Raw genomic sequence first — 16355 nt, forward strand, 5'->3', positions numbered from 1 at the left:
TGTGAACACTTTTTTCACAAATAAAAGACAACATCCACCTAATTTGGTTCATTCTGGAGATTATAAATGTTTAGAATTAAGATACTAAGCCTGGATCACTTCAAAATATTTTTGTTCTTGACACACCCAGAACCGACAGTAAAAGTAAAGCAAACTGATATTATTTGACATGCCATACAAAACATTTAATTATAATTCCAAATGATATGTTCTTCTCTCTGCAGACATTTTTGTAGACATAAACAAAAAGCAGCAAATTCCATATTTAGCAGATAAACCTAACATACAGAGCCCAGCTAAAGAACCATGGCATGTTACACCTTTCTATAGAAACGTAAAGCTGTTTGAATATTTTATATACATGATGTCCTTTCATAAGCCTGTCATTAGGAATATATGAAATCGGTTATGCTAAAACACTCAAGTAGATAACACACTAAAAAACATAAGATACCAAGCATTAGCAGAAACAGAACAGAAACAATAACTGGACCATTCAAATCCGAAACAAATGGTGTGATGATAACAGTTAAGCTGCAAAAACCAGCCAGTAATCGATCCACAACCAGTTCATTATTTTAAAACATCGGTTTCCTGCCTTACAATTGTCAATAAAAGCCACGCTGCATATATGAGGGAGTGTTTACTTATAAAAACAACGCAAACAGTTAGCGATCATTTTTATATGAAGTATTTTTACAAGATTTACAAATGATGAATTTGTCCTTTTCAGTAAAACCAATTTACCAGATATAGGAAAGAACTATTCACTTAGCATACATAAGGCTTGAGAAAAACTGCAAATTTGACAACAAAGACAGAACGACTATGAGCAACATCGATATGACACCACTGAACAACAGATGATTGGACAAGCTGCTAAGCTATAGGCATAGCTTTAAACAAAATGGCCTTTAATAGTAGTGAAATGGTTTTGAAAAGTCAACAAGCTGAAATATCCTTTCACTTGCTACATTTCTGTATTCTGACATTGCAGTCCATCTTTATATAATATAATCAATTTATTTTATTAATTCTACAGTCAATCAAGGGTAACTTTCTATTTCATATCGACTCCAATATGTTTCTGTTTGACTTATGTGCTGTTTGAATACACCCCCATATTGACCATACCAAAGTGCTAAATGTCCTGATGGGTAAGAAAAAGGTATAGAAGACATAAGAAATGGTGTTGTCGTCTATGCCCGCAGAGCTCAAGGTATTCTAGCTTCTCAGGGCAGCTAGCCTAGACTGCATCTCCTCGATATCTTCTTCTTCCTCCTCTTCTTCTTCTGAAGCTGCTGTGGCCCCAGCTGGCTCTGGTAGAGCATCTGTAACTTTGCTGGGAGCTTTTCCAAGAGCACCTATTATTAAGAAAAACACAAATGAAAAGATTTTCATTCTAAAATATAATATACACTGTAAAGTGATTTGATGTCTGTCTCAACAACTATGACATATTATGATAAGTAGTTTTCACACATATTTACAATATTTGTGACATTACTTAAATTACAAAAAATACATTACAAAATAAATTCAAAAGGTATGGATAAAGTTAATTGAAAAATGTAAGTTGTTTTTCAAACAATAACAACAGATGGGGCTTTAAATAGTTGTTAATAACAGGTAGAAAGAGGTTTCGGCTCTGTTTAGCATTATTGATGTTGTTTTGTTGTAACATAAATGATGGTTTTCTTTGAAGTCACTATTCAAAAGAGTTGCTTTAGTAAACATGGACCCTCCACAACACATTATATTTCCACAACAATGAAGACCCACATCACCTTCTTTGTATTTCTGTGGTGAAACAAGTCCAGTAATGACTGCCATAGAAGCAGTCAATTAAGTTTTTTTTAAGTACTCTCTTAAGCACTGATATTCTATATGAGCATCAATTTAAATTAATTTAACACTTTGAGTACAGTCTAAATGATTATTATAAGTAAACTCAACTGGTGTTACATATTTTTTTTAAATAAGGAATGTGGAGTAAACTCAAATATTTATGTAAATTATTTTTTTTATATAATGACCAATGTATGGTCACCCATACTTGAAACAGGACCTCTGCATTTAACACATCATCTAGTGAATAGAGGGTATGCATGTGACGTCACCTTCGGTGAAATTGTGTGTGGTTACACACTCTGAGTTGCAAAAGACTGAGTGTCTGCTTTTGTTTACAGTGTGTAATCAGCGGAAACACAGGAACACGCGTCTAATTTGGAAAAAGCTGTTGAGCGATAGACTGTACTAACAGATTAACAAGAATTCGGAGCTATTATTTTACAGACTGCCAAAAAAACACCGAAAGGAGAAGTAAATTGATCGTTCATGCCAACATCCACAGACCACAGGTGGGTTGACAAGTTGCTAGGGTCACTATCAAGCAGAGGTTTTACTTTCTACTTAAAAGTATTTTTCAAGTATTTGTATTTTATCCGTGTTTATCTTTGGAGAACATACATTTCAAAGCCTATTATCATAATCTTTACTCTATGACATTTCATAAATACAAGTAAATGCATTTTAATATGCAATATTAAAAAATACACCGTATATGGCTATGAAAACCAGCCATTTTGTTGAACATTTGCCACTCAACAGGGCGAGTTCCGGCGTGGTCACATGGAAAAGTGACGTCAATGCATACCCTCTATAGTAAACACACACCCGAAGCAGTGGGCAGCTATCACTGTAGCGCCCCGGGAGCAATGGGGGACATGTTGCCTTGCTCAAGAGCACCTCAGTCACAACCTGCCGTGAGACTCGAACCGGCAACTCTCGGGTTGCAAGTTCGACTCTCACCATGGGTCTCAAACATTGTTCCTGTAGTGCACCTGTCCTGCTCCAACAGTTTAGTTCCAACTCTACTCCAAAACACCTGTCTGTAATTTTTAGGTAGCCCTGCACAACTTGATAAGCAGGTTCAGGTGTGTTTGGTTGGGGTTGGAACTGAAAATCTGGTGCCCTCCATGAACAAAGTTGGAGACCCATGGAGACTCTACACATTAGGCCACGACTACCCAAGACTATTTTGACGTAGAATCCTCCTCAAGTTGAATTTACTTTAAAAGCATGTTGCAAAAATGTGCATATAGATATTTTTAGTAAATACAACATATCTTTTTTTATATATAGTGGAGCACCAAATAAGGCCTGGATTATTATTATCACCTTCCAGATTGCATGTGTAAGTGTGTGGTTCCTTACCGGCTGTAATCTCATATAGGATCTTGTCAACCTCAGCTTCTGCTGCTTCCTCCATCTCCTCCTCATCGTCCATACCCTCCAGTGTGTCTTCCAGCATCTCCTCTATGATACCAGCCTGCAAAACATAAGTACCCCACATTAGAGATGTTACATGTGCCCATGAAATATTATATATTTTTAAGCTCAATCCATTTACTTCCATTACTAGATGTATTTTTTTATAAAATAGTATATTCCGAAAGAAAAGGCAAAACAGAGCATAACATTAATTTTAGCCAAGTTTTGATCCATTGTAAATTGACTGGATCACATAAAATGGGCCTTACATACCAGATTATAGTCAAGTCAAGTGGTTTGGAGGAGAGAGGATGAAATATAGTAGGTCTTTATGACACAAGCCAAATAAATCAAGCACAATAAATCCATGAATAGAAGAGTCTCCAGGTAAATGGCATCCATTTTGATTTCATGCCCATGGAATAAAAGTGTTTACTCGTTTAAGGTTTATATGTCTGACCTTCGTCATTTCTTTTGATAGCTCTCTCATGGTGGCTTGAATCTCTGGGATTTTAACCAGGCTTTGCATGGCCTTCATGACCTCTGTGCTCTTCTGCATAGCACCAGCTATTCTTAATACAGCTATAGGAGAAACATAAATCAGTGAATCAAGATGCTGCACATGCAATCTAAAGTAAACATCTTTAGATTATTCATACATTAAATAATGTTACTATTACAAATAGTCTACAACACCTGTTACTTTACAGGATTTAGTATGGGGTACGCAAATAAAAAAGTAATACTCACCTAACTGATTCTTCATATTGAGAAGCACAGAGTTCATTTGGGCTTTGGAAGCGTACAATTTGTTAACAGCCTTCTTTGAATGAATCATCTCTTTGGCGAGAATTATGCAAACATCCCTCTGCCCCTTCCTAGCAGCATCCTTGATGGATCTCTTCACCTTCTCCTCCTCTCTTTGAATATCTTCATGACAATCATAAAATATACATCATTGCAGTTAATGTACACATGTTAGAAAATTAACACTTAATTACATTATTAAAAATAAACTGTATATTTAATCCAATAATTAATTTCTGTTTAATGTTTAATTTCTTAAGTGCAATAGTATGAATGTGTATTGAGCGTATTATTAATATTATGGCTCACCTCGGATTTGTCTGTCAATAACCCTCATTTCTTTCCTGATTTTTAAAGACCATTCATTGATCTATGTAAAAGAGAAGTAAACACATGTAATCAAATATCTGTTGTAACTAGATTTAACTGACAGCGTTTAGAGAGTTAGAATATGGTTTTCTATAACAATAACAGCAAATATCGCTGTAAAAGTGTAATAGTGTCTTGTTTATGTTAACTTTATAAAATAGCAGTGGCATTATGTTATTAACCATGTTATTACCTTATATGATAAGCAAGTGACCTACTTGTAGGCCTACTATAAATAACGATAAAACATTAAGAAAAACGTTAACTTCCGTTGCCTAATACAAGCTAATGGGCATTTATATTTACTTACAAGGTCCTTTGGTGGTTTCTCTTGTGTCTTTCCAAAAAGCCCCATTTTAAACCTCAAAGTTAGTTAGTTAAACAGCGACGGGCAAAAACAAAACAGTACATTACAATTTCACTTCCTGATTCCAACCACTGAGCGTGTGACAACATAAGTAACTTCCGGTTATAATGCGTGTGGTATTCATTTCATAATAAAAGTTACTCTTAATGAATGCAGACTGTATCCGCAAGATTATAAAATATTTTTTTAAATAATTTATTTTAAAGCTAAATAAATATAAATTTCTAAATATTATTTTGTAATATACGATTTCAACTTTACAATAAGTCAAATACCGGTAAATACAATATTATGTACCCAAATAAGTACAAAATTGTAGTAAATTTTAAAAATAGATAGATGCTTATTTTTTATTTTTGTATTAAATCAAACCCCATATTCTTCTCGTATTTTGTGATATTTATTGGACTGTTGTCCATAACGTGCTCCGCTGTTATTAGGTGACTCTTTTAAAAGTGTCTGGATATGAAAATTTTAAATCAGGAGCACATTTGCCAAAAACATTTTAAAAGGACAAGTTCAGAAAAGAAAGGAAACAAATTAACTAATATAAACTATGTGGATAATCTCTAAGCTATTTTGAGATTTTTTAATAGAAAATGGTTTTGAGGATGATGGGTTTATATATTATTAATACACCACATCCAGTGATGGGCCCTATCATGAAGGGTAACCATACCCTCTCATAGGTCGTTTAACTGCACGGTCATTCCCAGTGACGTAAAATGCGAGTTTATTTCGCCAGGTTCTAGATTTTTCGTCCTTGTCTGGGATGCTGCACCAATCGACGAGCTGTTTTGTGTCCAGTGACCAATCACCCCCGCCAGTGGGCGGGGTTTGGTTAAATTCCAGTCCCCTGACAAATGCGCAGGTTTACCCATATTGCCGGTTGACAATATTGGTGAAGGCTGCAAGAATGCAGTAGAAGCGTCCTCTGCTAAGATTAGTGTACAAGAGTTGTCTATATAAAGCCAGACTTACATTATAGCAAGTAAGTCGTCTAGCTCGGTAAACGACAGGTAAATACTGTAGAACAGGGGTGTCGTTGTTCTCACCCAGCTGAACTGTTCAAAACTGGACTGGAGGTGTTAAGCATAAAGAAATAAGGACTGAACATGTCTGTGGTGGGCATTGATGTGGGTTTCCAGAACTGTTACATCGCTGTTGCCAGGAGCGGTGGCATTGAAACCATTGCAAATGAATACAGTGACAGATGCACTCCGTAAGTACGGCATTGACATCCCTGTAAAATGATGCTGTGTGTTGTTACGCAACGTTTGCTGTTGCCTAGCTGACCGTGGTGTTCTTTATACACTATATTTCTCACTTTAAGTCTCTAATGCATAGTGCAATGCAGCTATTGAGCAGTTAAAAATCAAAGTGAATTTTGTGTTAACCTCTGTAAGTCTTTAAAACTGGATTGTTACTACTCGAGCTTTTTATGTTAGCCTGTTTTGTAATTGTGTATGCTGTATATAAATAAGAAACACTAATGGGTCGTAAAAACAGATTGAAGGACTAGGTGCGAGGCACGTGCACGGTATAATCCGACACTTAGATGGGGCAAATCCACGACACTGTCACCGTTTCATCGTGCATGTTCTCCAGTCGACAAATCCTCACACAAATGCACATTTGGGCGGGGCACCTAAAACCATATTAAAATTTTCCTTGCTGTATTTTCTAAGTTTTTTGTCCAGTGACCCACAAGCAAAGCAAAAAACGCGGTGTTTAAGTGGTAACTTAAATCAAATTATGTTGTTAGTTAGCCCATCGTTTATTTACTCAGTATTTACAGCTTTACTGTTTCATAATTTTATAATTTGGCTGTGAAATGAAGATATACTTTGGTGTCCTTTATGAGGAATTATATACGTGTCTAAATAAAATCTGTGAGAGTACAGATCCTAGATATAGCCTGGTGCCTTTCTTAAATGTCTTGTGAAATAACACTTAGTTTCACACTTTAGTTGGGATAATACATAATGAAAAATATAGATTAAATACACTGTAAAAATGACAATGTACAACCAAGGCTTGATATATTAAAGACGCTGTCCAAGGTGCTGAATGGGGTTGTTTTGAAATGGCGCATGGGAACAAGCTCTTAAAAACGTATTTTTTAAAAAATCTTTTAAATATAGATGTACTACATATTTTTGAGTTAGGAACAATTAAAAAGCTTTATTCATTTAACAACATTTTTGATCATTTCAATTTTTTAACCCCCCATTCCTATTAAAAAAATGTCAGGTGGTACAACCTATCATTGTCCATTTGCCAGATAAGTTTTAATGCGGTGCCAGTGTAATTAATGTTTGTTTATTTGATAGTGGCATTTAAAATTATAATCCTGAAAATCGTTTGAAAGTGTAAAACAACAACAAATTAATAAAATATGTTTAAGAACAATATTTTAAAAAGTATAATAACAATTAAAGACAACTTAAGTTTGCATTATAATTAGCTAAATTATGGCTTATCACAATTATTTAGCTAAATGTTTTTTATTACTTAGGGGCATTCATAGCAGTTGCACCCTTTGACTTTCTGGTTGCACCAGCTGACCTCTGCAATTAATTTACATTTATCAGACTTCTACTTGGATGCTGGTATTAGCTTAAAGGGGACATACCATGAAAATCTGACTTTTTCCATATTTAAAGGCAGGATAGGCAGGAATTATCTAAAAAAAACTTTTTTAGAAGATCCATAACATAAACAGTGTTTTGCATGGAAGAGTTTCCGTGATGAAAGCATTGTTGACTCTGATGAGGACTACACACCGGAGACAATACCACTACCGCATCGTCGACTCAAGGAAAAGGTACGCGATATTTACTCTCGTTTGATTTCTTCGTTTATTCCTTTTTTTTGCCTTGTTTGCCTTCGCTGACTGAATATGCAGGTACTGTGAGTTCTGAATGCTCTTTCTCTGCCGTACTTTTGCTCTTCCTAGAGTGCCTCATGCACGTTCAAATCAATCGGGTGTGCGCATGTGTGGGCAGATCCTGTAGCAACAGGGGTGGTGCCATGGTCGCGCGAGAGAGAGAGTGATAGTCACGCAAGCCAATCATTTGTTTCGTCCCGAATGGACATAATTAGCTGTGTTTAAAACAGTCATGAGAGGTCTACAGACACTCAAGTTTTATACTCTCTTTTTCAGAGTACTTACATTTTACTTATGTATTGGTATATAAAGACAGTTTAAAGGGATACTTCACCGATTTAGCATTCAGCTTTGTATCTGTAGAAACCCGGCAGTATTACTGAATGACCATGTTTCCCCCCCTCATTTCCCCCTGAGAGGAGAGATATCTGCATTTTGGTTCTGCAAAAAAGTCCTCCGATGATGTAATATGACGATTTTTGCATCATCGGAGGACTTTTTTGCAGAACCAAAATGCAGATATCTCTCCTCTCAGGGGGAAATGATGGAGGGAAACATGGTCATTCAGTAATACTGCCGGGTTTCTACAGATACAAAGCTGAATGCTAAATCGGTGAAGTATCCCTTTAAACAAATTTGTAAAAAAGTCTTTTAGATAATTCCTGCCTATCCTGCCTTTAAGTGCTAGAATTGGGTCCCCAGTGTATTTTTCAACCTAGAAAATGTGAAGAAAAAAAACAATCCAGTAACTTAGTTTTGGTAAACCTTTTTCTTCGAGCATGTGAAGAATTATGTAATTGAAATGTGGCTCCCCTTGTGATGTCAGAAGGGGATCTTATTAAAATAATACTGCCCCTTAATCTGCATTATCCATCCACAGCACTGCCATTTAGTGCAGAGAGAAAGAGAAAGAGAAAAAATAATTTATGGCACAATTAAGTTTAAATTTCAACAAACCACCATCATTGTGATCAGTGTTTGCAATTCATCAGCTTATGTGCATTTTAAAGGACACACCCAAAACGACACATTTTTGCTCGCACCTATGCTATAATAAATTATCTTTATGGTATTTTGAGCTAAAAGTTCACATATGTACTCTGTGGACACCAAAGATTTATTTACATCTTTACAAGTCTTGTGAAATGCCCCCTTTAATATCAAATTCATAAATATACCTTTAAAATACAAATAAAATGTGTTTGACAGCTTTTTTCTAGTTTTGGTTGTACAACCTGACACAGAAATTGCACCAGCCTACCCATTGCATTAAAGTGGCTATTTTTTCAGTATTTGAGAGAAATCTACAATATTCAGCCTAAGGACCACCTGGGGTTTACTAGAATGGTGTGATATCATTTTTACTTTTTATACTTGTTAACTTCTTAATAAAAGTACCATGACTGTGGCTGTAGTACTACCCAGACATTTAAGAACATCCAAATTGTTGGACAAAAGTTTTTCAATAGGAAAGGTTTAGAACATAAAACAATGCCAAAGTATCTTATTTTTATTATCTTATTTTTAAACACAATTTTTAAACCACTAATTTGTACTGACAGTTGCCCGCCTGCCATTTTTACAAGTTTGACATGCCAAAACAATTTTTTTTATTTATTATTAAGTTTTTATAGTAAATAATGCCCTCGGACACAAAAATATGCATGTCATGTCATTGACCCGTATAAAGGTTGACATCATAAAAGTGTCTGATAAATGTGTGTATTTGATCTTTACAAACAGAGCATGCATTTCACTGGCATCTAAAAACCGGACCGTTGGAAATGCTGCCAAGAGTCAGGTACTGTTTCACTGTCAAAGATTGAATAAATCATGATTTATGATCATATTCAAATCACTAATCTGTAACAAATAAACATCCTCCTGCAGATCGTAACTAACTTTAAGAACACGGTTCATGGCTTTAAGAAGTTTCATGGTCGAGCATATGATGACCCATACATTCAAAGAGAAAAATCCAAGTTGCCTTACAGCCTTCACAAACTGGACAATGGCAGCACTGGAATAAAGGTAATAAAAATGTGTTCTGCTACCACTCTAAAACATGTAGAAATAAAACCTTTGTGCTGTTTGAAAATATTCATTCAATGCAATGTGACCTAGTGCACTTATTTCTGAGCTGCAAGTATCAAGTACCAAAATTTTTTTTGATTCCCCATCTTTGAATAACAGAATTTTTTCAAAACCTTTAAAATGCACGGCAAAGGTCCATTGTGGATCTATATTTTTAGCAATTCGTTTCTATGCCTGGCATCGTTCAGAAGGATATGCAGAATGGCAGGTGAGACATACTGCCATAAAGGTTTGTCAGACGGCCCCTTGTTTTACTGGGTGAAATAAGCATTGTTGACATGCATGTGGGTGGTCATGCATTAATGAGATTCTAACGTCAAAAGCACAAATATATCAGACAAAGACTTTTTTGCAGTCTTGAGTTTAGCACAATTAATTGGAAAATTGTAATGTCCATCTCACAGGTACGTTATTTGAATGAAGAGAAGGTGTTCACCATTGAGCAGATGACAGCAATGCTTCTCACCAAGCTGAAAGAAACTTCTGAGCATGCGTTGAAGAAGCCTGTGGTGGACTGCGTGGTATCTGTAAGTACTTCTGAAATGCTGAACCTCACAAAATTTAAGACCAGTCAGTGGTTTTCACATGCTCATGCTCATTCTGTAATGCTCTTTCCAGGTCCCCAGCTTCTTCACTGATGTGGAAAGAAGATCTTTAATAGATGCCACTCACATTGCTGGACTGAACTGTTTAAGACTGATCAATGACACAACAGCAGGTGAGTAAAATCAAGTAAAAATGGCTCGGATGGTCACTGTTCACTATGTCATTTGAATAGTATGCTATCTATAGGTCAGTGCACATTAGATATTTTCTTGTAGCTCAGTGTTATATTCAGGCTTCCCACGGGTCCTTGAAATCCTTGAAAGTTTGTGAATCTGGTAAAAGAAATTCAAGGCCCTGGAAAGTTTTTTTTAAATATACATACATAGTTACAGGTCATTGAAAGTGCTTGAATCTATTTTATGCAAGAAGTTTTCTGAAAAAATCCATATTATTCCCTGTGTAGTGTAGGATAATATCATAAAAATTGTAGACTTTTTAAGCACACGTGCTAAACTGTTCGCTTTAAATGCTTTTATCTTCTGTATGTGAATGTTGATTCATACCAAAATGATTTTTGCATAGTTGTGTTTGACATATGAAAACATCTTGTGTTACGTATGTAACTGTTGTTCCCTGAGAAGGGAACGAGACGCTGCGTCTCCCTTGCCATACTTATTGCGTCCCTGTAATGCCGTCTTTGGCAGTATTTCACATAGCGATATACTTCCTGGCTCCCGCGTCACCCTGTCTTTGTCGTTAAGCCTCACCATTGGTTGAATTTGATATAAACATTCAGACGCACTTACCCCTGGAGGCGTCCCAAAGGTGTAACCGCAGTGACGTAGCGCGAGTTCCCTCGAAAGGGAACTATAACAATGTATCTTAAAAGGTAAAATGATGTAACCTTGCTCTCACTTGAAATGTTTCCCACATTTAGTCCTTGAATTTTAGGGTATTGGACTTGGAAAGTCCTTGAAAGGTCCTTAAATTTGAAGTTAACTAAGGTTTGGGAACCCTGTTGACCATGTTTTGCATGTACAGTATAAGATTTTTTGTTCAGTGCCTAGCATCTGCAAGTACTGGGTGTTCCTATAGCTCATTTGGTAGACCACTGCGTTGGCAGCATTTATGATTCCCAGGGAATACTGACAAATTATTGTATAGGTTGAATGTGCTTGCTAGTTATTTTGGGTACAAGTGTGACTGCACACACTTACTATATTTATTTTATTTAATGACTTTAAAACAAATACAAAAATCACTTGATGATTTGTATATTTTTTTTCTATTGTAATTTAATAATCATATCCAAGTTCAATATAAGCTATTTGTAGGTTGATTTCACCAAAGATTAAACTGTGGCTCTGTGCAACATTCAGGATATTGATCTGTGTGATTAAAATGTCAACTGGCTCAACAAATGGTGTAATTTTGTAGCAGGACTCTACCTGTTTGTCCAAATTAGGGGCGGGCGGTAAGACCAAAAATCAATTTCATGAAATGAGTAATTTTATTTCACAGTAACAATGTTATTTGGTGAGGTTTATATTTGTTTTTGGAATATACTAATATGCAGAAATTTGCCATTCAGCTTTTAATTGCAGTTTAACTAAATCCTCACCACATTAATATTTAAATATAGTTACAACTATTAACAGCGTTATGTTGCCATCTAAATTTAGCAAAATGCGAGAAGTGCTTTAGATGTTATATCTCACGGCAAGTTTTTTTTAAATCATTGTCGCTTGGGGTTGAGGTTAGATTCGGAGTTTGCGTTAGGATGCGTTAGGATGTAATTTTATACATTGGTTTCTAAATGTTTTTCTTCCGCTTTTAAAACTATGAGTTGAGGTTTGGGTTAGGATTTCGCAGAAAGTAATTCTAACTCCAACCCCAAGCTACAATGGGGAAAGAAGGAAAAAACAATGAGAAAACAAAATATAAAATGGCACGATAAAGAAAGTTGTGCCACAACATGAAAAACTATTTATAGAAATTCGTGCTGGGTGACACGAAAAAGACATTCACGCTCCAGTGGCACGAAAACAGCGGAAAATCGTGTCAAAAATTAAATATGAATCAAATAGAATAATCAAATATTTTGTGACTATAACATGAATTTCAGTGAGATTGGGTTGGTTATGGATAAGTCCTTGCACGTGCCTCGAGAGACCCTTGCATTAGCATGGAGAGAGAGAGAGAGAGGGAGAGAGAGAGAGAAAGAAAGAGAGAGGTAGTGCATTTATTTGAGCTTAGTATACAAATTACAGACTTATATTTATCTTTTTTGTTCATTTGTTATGTGTGGATTATTTCACATTTCTCTGTCACACTTAGTACAACATGCAGAAGTGCTGAGTTAACCACGGCCACTTATTTACATTTCGTGGTATACATAAAATAGTCAAATCTGTTACAGTTGCCATTTTATTTTGCAGTAAAGGTATATACGGCCATATCGACCAGCCCTTGTTTAAATAATAAGAAGAAAGGGAATATTTGAGGAAACCTGCATTTACAAAAAATTTACAGTTTTTGTTTATTTTATGCTGTTAAGGGCTTTACGCACATACACACATTGATTTATCAGGACAAAAATGGTACAAAATTCTAGGAGCTGTAGTTTTCAGGTTCCCCACAGGTTGAAAGTTTGTGAATCTGGGGGGGGGGGCAAATTCAAGGCACTTGAAAGTTTTTGAAAATATACATACACAGATACAGGGCATTGAAAGTGCTTGAATCTATTTTATGCAAGAATTTTTCTGGAAAAAATCCATATTATTCCCTATTTAGTGACTTTTCTAGACTTTTTAAGCACACATGCTAAACTGTTCACTTTAAATGCTTATATCTTCTGTATGCGAATGTTAATTCATACCAAAATAAATTTTTTGCATAGTTGTATTCTGAAAACGTCTCTGGTTACGTATGTAACTGTTGTTCCCTGAGAAGGGAACGAGACGCTGCGTCTCCCTTGCCATATTCTCTGCGTCCCTGTAAAATATTGCCGTCTTTGGCAATATTTCAGATAGCGATATACTTCCCTGTCTTTGTTGTAAAGCCTCACCATTAAATTTGATGTACACATTCAGACACACTTACCCCTGGAGGCGTCCCCAAAGTATCACCGCAGTGACGCAATACGAGATCCCTCAAAAGGGACTGTAACAATGTATCTTAAAAGGTAACACGATGTAACTTGGCTCTCACTTGAAATGTGTCCACACATTTAGTCCTTGAATTTGATAGTATTGGACCTGGAAAGTCCTTGAATTTAAAGTTAACTAAGGTGTGGGAACCCTAAGTTTTCTAGAGTCAAAATCAAAAACTTTAATTAAAACACACTAACTGAGCTTTGTAACTATGCAGATCTCATACATGCACAAACAGCTAAATAATCCCATATATAAAAAGAAAACATGAAATTGTATTATTTGACCCTATTAAACGTATACTGATTGTGCTTGAGGGGGTCTTTGATTGGATGAAAGGTGTCGGAGATCATTTTCAAGATCGTGATCAGTACTACTGCTGCTGCTTGTGGCGCCCCAGAATCTGACAGGTAGATGACATCAAAGTACCGCGAGACCATTTCGACAGCAGTCTCCTCTGAATTCACGAATCTTTCTGGTGCCACATGAAGTCAAACAAGCTTGTTGTATCAGTCACTGGTTAGATCAGCGTAGGATTCAAAAAACGGGACTAATATGGGACAATTGGCAACCCTATTTCACACTGAAGGGGTTTATTTTGCTTCTTATCCATCACATAAATAAATGGACATAAAATATTGATTTGAGATTATGAGAAGCCACAGAGTCTGATAAGAGAGAACTTAGTACAGCTAAAAATAGAAAATCAATTACACAGTTTAGTGGTCATTATACCAAAATATTTGACCGCAGACTGTCATGTTTTACCAGTCAAAATAAAGTATTCGTAACAGACCTATTTATTCTATTCATTAAAGGAATAGTCAATTTTCTTAAAAAAAAATCCAGATAATTTACTCACCACCATGTCATCCAAAATGTTGAGGTCTTTCTTTGTTCAGTCGAGAAGAAATTATGTTTTTTGAAGAAAACATTGCAGGATTTTTCTCATTTTAATGGACTATAATAGAGCCCAACATTTAATACTTAACTCAACACTTAACAGTTTTTTTCAACTGAGTTTCAAAGGACTATAAATTATCCCAAAAGAGGCATAAGGGTCTTATCTAGCAAAACGATTGTCATTTTTGACAGGTAAAATAAAAAATATTCACTTTTAAACCACAACTTCTTGTTTAGGTCCTTTCCTGCGTGACCTTACGTAAATGCGTAGGGACGTAGAAAGGTCACGTGTTACATATATGAAACGCACATTTGCGGACCATTGTAAACAATAAACTTACACAAAGACATTAATTAGTATCATAATACATACAACAACATCGGAACGGTCCTCGTTCAACACACTTGTAAACACTGGGACGGAGTTTCGCGTTCGTCCTCTGTGACCTCTTGACGTCATGACGTATTGCGTGAGGTCACGCTGACGCTTTCAGGACCGGAGGAATATGAGAAGTTGTAGTTTAAAAGTGCGTATTTTTTATTTTTCCTGTCAAAAATGACAATCATTTCGCTAGATAAGACCCTTATGCCTCGTTTGGGATCGTTTAGAGTCCTTTGATACTCCGTTGAAAAAAACTGTTATGTGTTGAGTTAAGTGTGTGAAGTGTTGGTGTCCATTAAAGTTCATTAAAATGAGAAAAATCCTGCAATGTTTTCCTCAAAAAACATAATTTCTTCTCGACTGAACAAAGAAAGACATCAACATTTTGGATGACATGGTGGTGAGTAAATTACCTGGATTTTTCTTTTAAGAAAATGGACTATTTATTTAAGGGTAAAAAGTATCATTGAGCAATTATACATTTAAAATTAGACTGTCATTATAATAATGCTGCTAATAATGCAAATGGGGTATTTGGATGAACTATTTCACTGTTCTCTGTTTTGGTCAATACTTTGAAGACTTCACGTTTTCATTTGATTCCTTTTGCAGTGGCCTTGGCCTATGGGATCTATAAACAGGACCTGCCAAACCCAGAGGAGAAGCCTCGCAATGTCGTGTTTGTTGACATTGGGCATTCATCTTATCAAGTTTCCATTGCCTCCTTTAACAAGGGGAAGTTGAAGGTCTGTGTTTTCCTGCCGTTTTGTTGAATATGCATGCAGTACATTTAATCCCTCACATAGCCGAAAGACAAGATCTCCCTGTTTCTCACAGGTGCTGGCTACAGCATTTGACCCGTATTTGGGCGGACGCAATTTTGACGAAATGCTCGTGGAATATTTCTGCGATGACTTCAAAAAACGCTTCAAACTAAATGTTAAAGACAACCCAAGGGCCCTGCTGAGGCTCTATCAGGAGTGTGAGAAGCTGAAGAAGCTCATGAGTGCAAACTCCTCTGACCTGCCTCTCAACATTGAGTGCTTCATGAATGACATAGATGTGCATGGGAAAATGAACAGGTAACTGAAATAACTGTTAGTTTAGTAAATGCCAATGATGAGTTGCTTCATGATAATTGTTATTTTAAATCTATGGTTTCAGTATGTGTCTATGTGATTTTACACAGGCCTCAGTTTGAAGAGATGTGTGCTCAGTTATTGATACGAGTGGACGCGCCATTAAAATCGGTCATGGAACAATCAAGTAAGCAGCAACAAATTAGTTCAGTCTTGATTTCTTTATGCAGATTTTGGGCTCCATCATACACCTGGCGCAATGCGCAACGCAAGTGTCTTTTGCTAGTTTCAACCCGGCGCAATGATAATTTTCACGTTTAGCGCCACGTTGTTTAAATATCAAATACATTTGCGCCCAATGTTGCGCCCAATGTTGCGCCCATGGGCGTTCTGGTCTGAAAACGAGGTGTGTTCAGGTGCATTGTTGGCGCGTTGCTGTTTTGAGGCAACTAAAATAGACTATGCCATTGACCAACAAAAACCTGGTCTAAAG

General features: G+C 36.2%; 2 protein-coding genes across 5 annotated transcripts in view; one reads left to right on the forward strand and one right to left on the reverse strand.

Annotated features, from left to right (window-relative positions):
• Nucleotides 1-16355, forward strand: part of LOC129417130 (heat shock 70 kDa protein 4L) — a 107204-nt gene that overhangs the window by 77288 nt on the left and 13561 nt on the right. For 2 of the 4 annotated variants that reach the window (XM_055171598.2, XM_055171599.2), the window contains exons 1-8: nt 5683-6038; nt 9450-9507; nt 9597-9737; nt 10205-10327; nt 10419-10518; nt 15396-15529; nt 15621-15865; nt 15973-16049. In XM_055171598.2, coding sequence (XP_055027573.1) covers nt 5932-6038; nt 9450-9507; nt 9597-9737; nt 10205-10327; nt 10419-10518; nt 15396-15529; nt 15621-15865; nt 15973-16049 — 985 coding nt within the window. In that variant the 5' untranslated portion in view covers nt 5683-5931. Of the gene's footprint in view, nt 1-5682; nt 6039-9449; nt 9508-9596; nt 9738-10204; nt 10328-10418; nt 10519-15395; nt 15530-15620; nt 15866-15972; nt 16050-16355 lie in introns of those variants that run through there. The other 2 variants (XM_073869564.1, XM_055171601.2) reach the window with 1 other exon arrangement.
• On the reverse strand, nt 881-4916 carry LOC129417133 (charged multivesicular body protein 3). The gene is made up of 6 exons (XM_055171603.2): nt 4760-4916; nt 4390-4450; nt 4024-4203; nt 3734-3855; nt 3217-3331; nt 881-1364 (listed from the first exon to the last, which is right to left on the reverse strand). The coding sequence occupies exons 1-6, from the start codon at nt 4802-4804 to the stop codon at nt 1225-1227; spliced, it is 663 nt and encodes a 220-aa protein (XP_055027578.1). The 5' UTR covers nt 4805-4916; the 3' UTR covers nt 881-1224.

Source organism: Misgurnus anguillicaudatus, chromosome 7 (assembly GCF_027580225.2).
Source record: "Misgurnus anguillicaudatus chromosome 7, ASM2758022v2, whole genome shotgun sequence".
Lineage (NCBI taxonomy): Eukaryota > Metazoa > Chordata > Actinopteri > Cypriniformes > Cobitidae > Misgurnus > Misgurnus anguillicaudatus.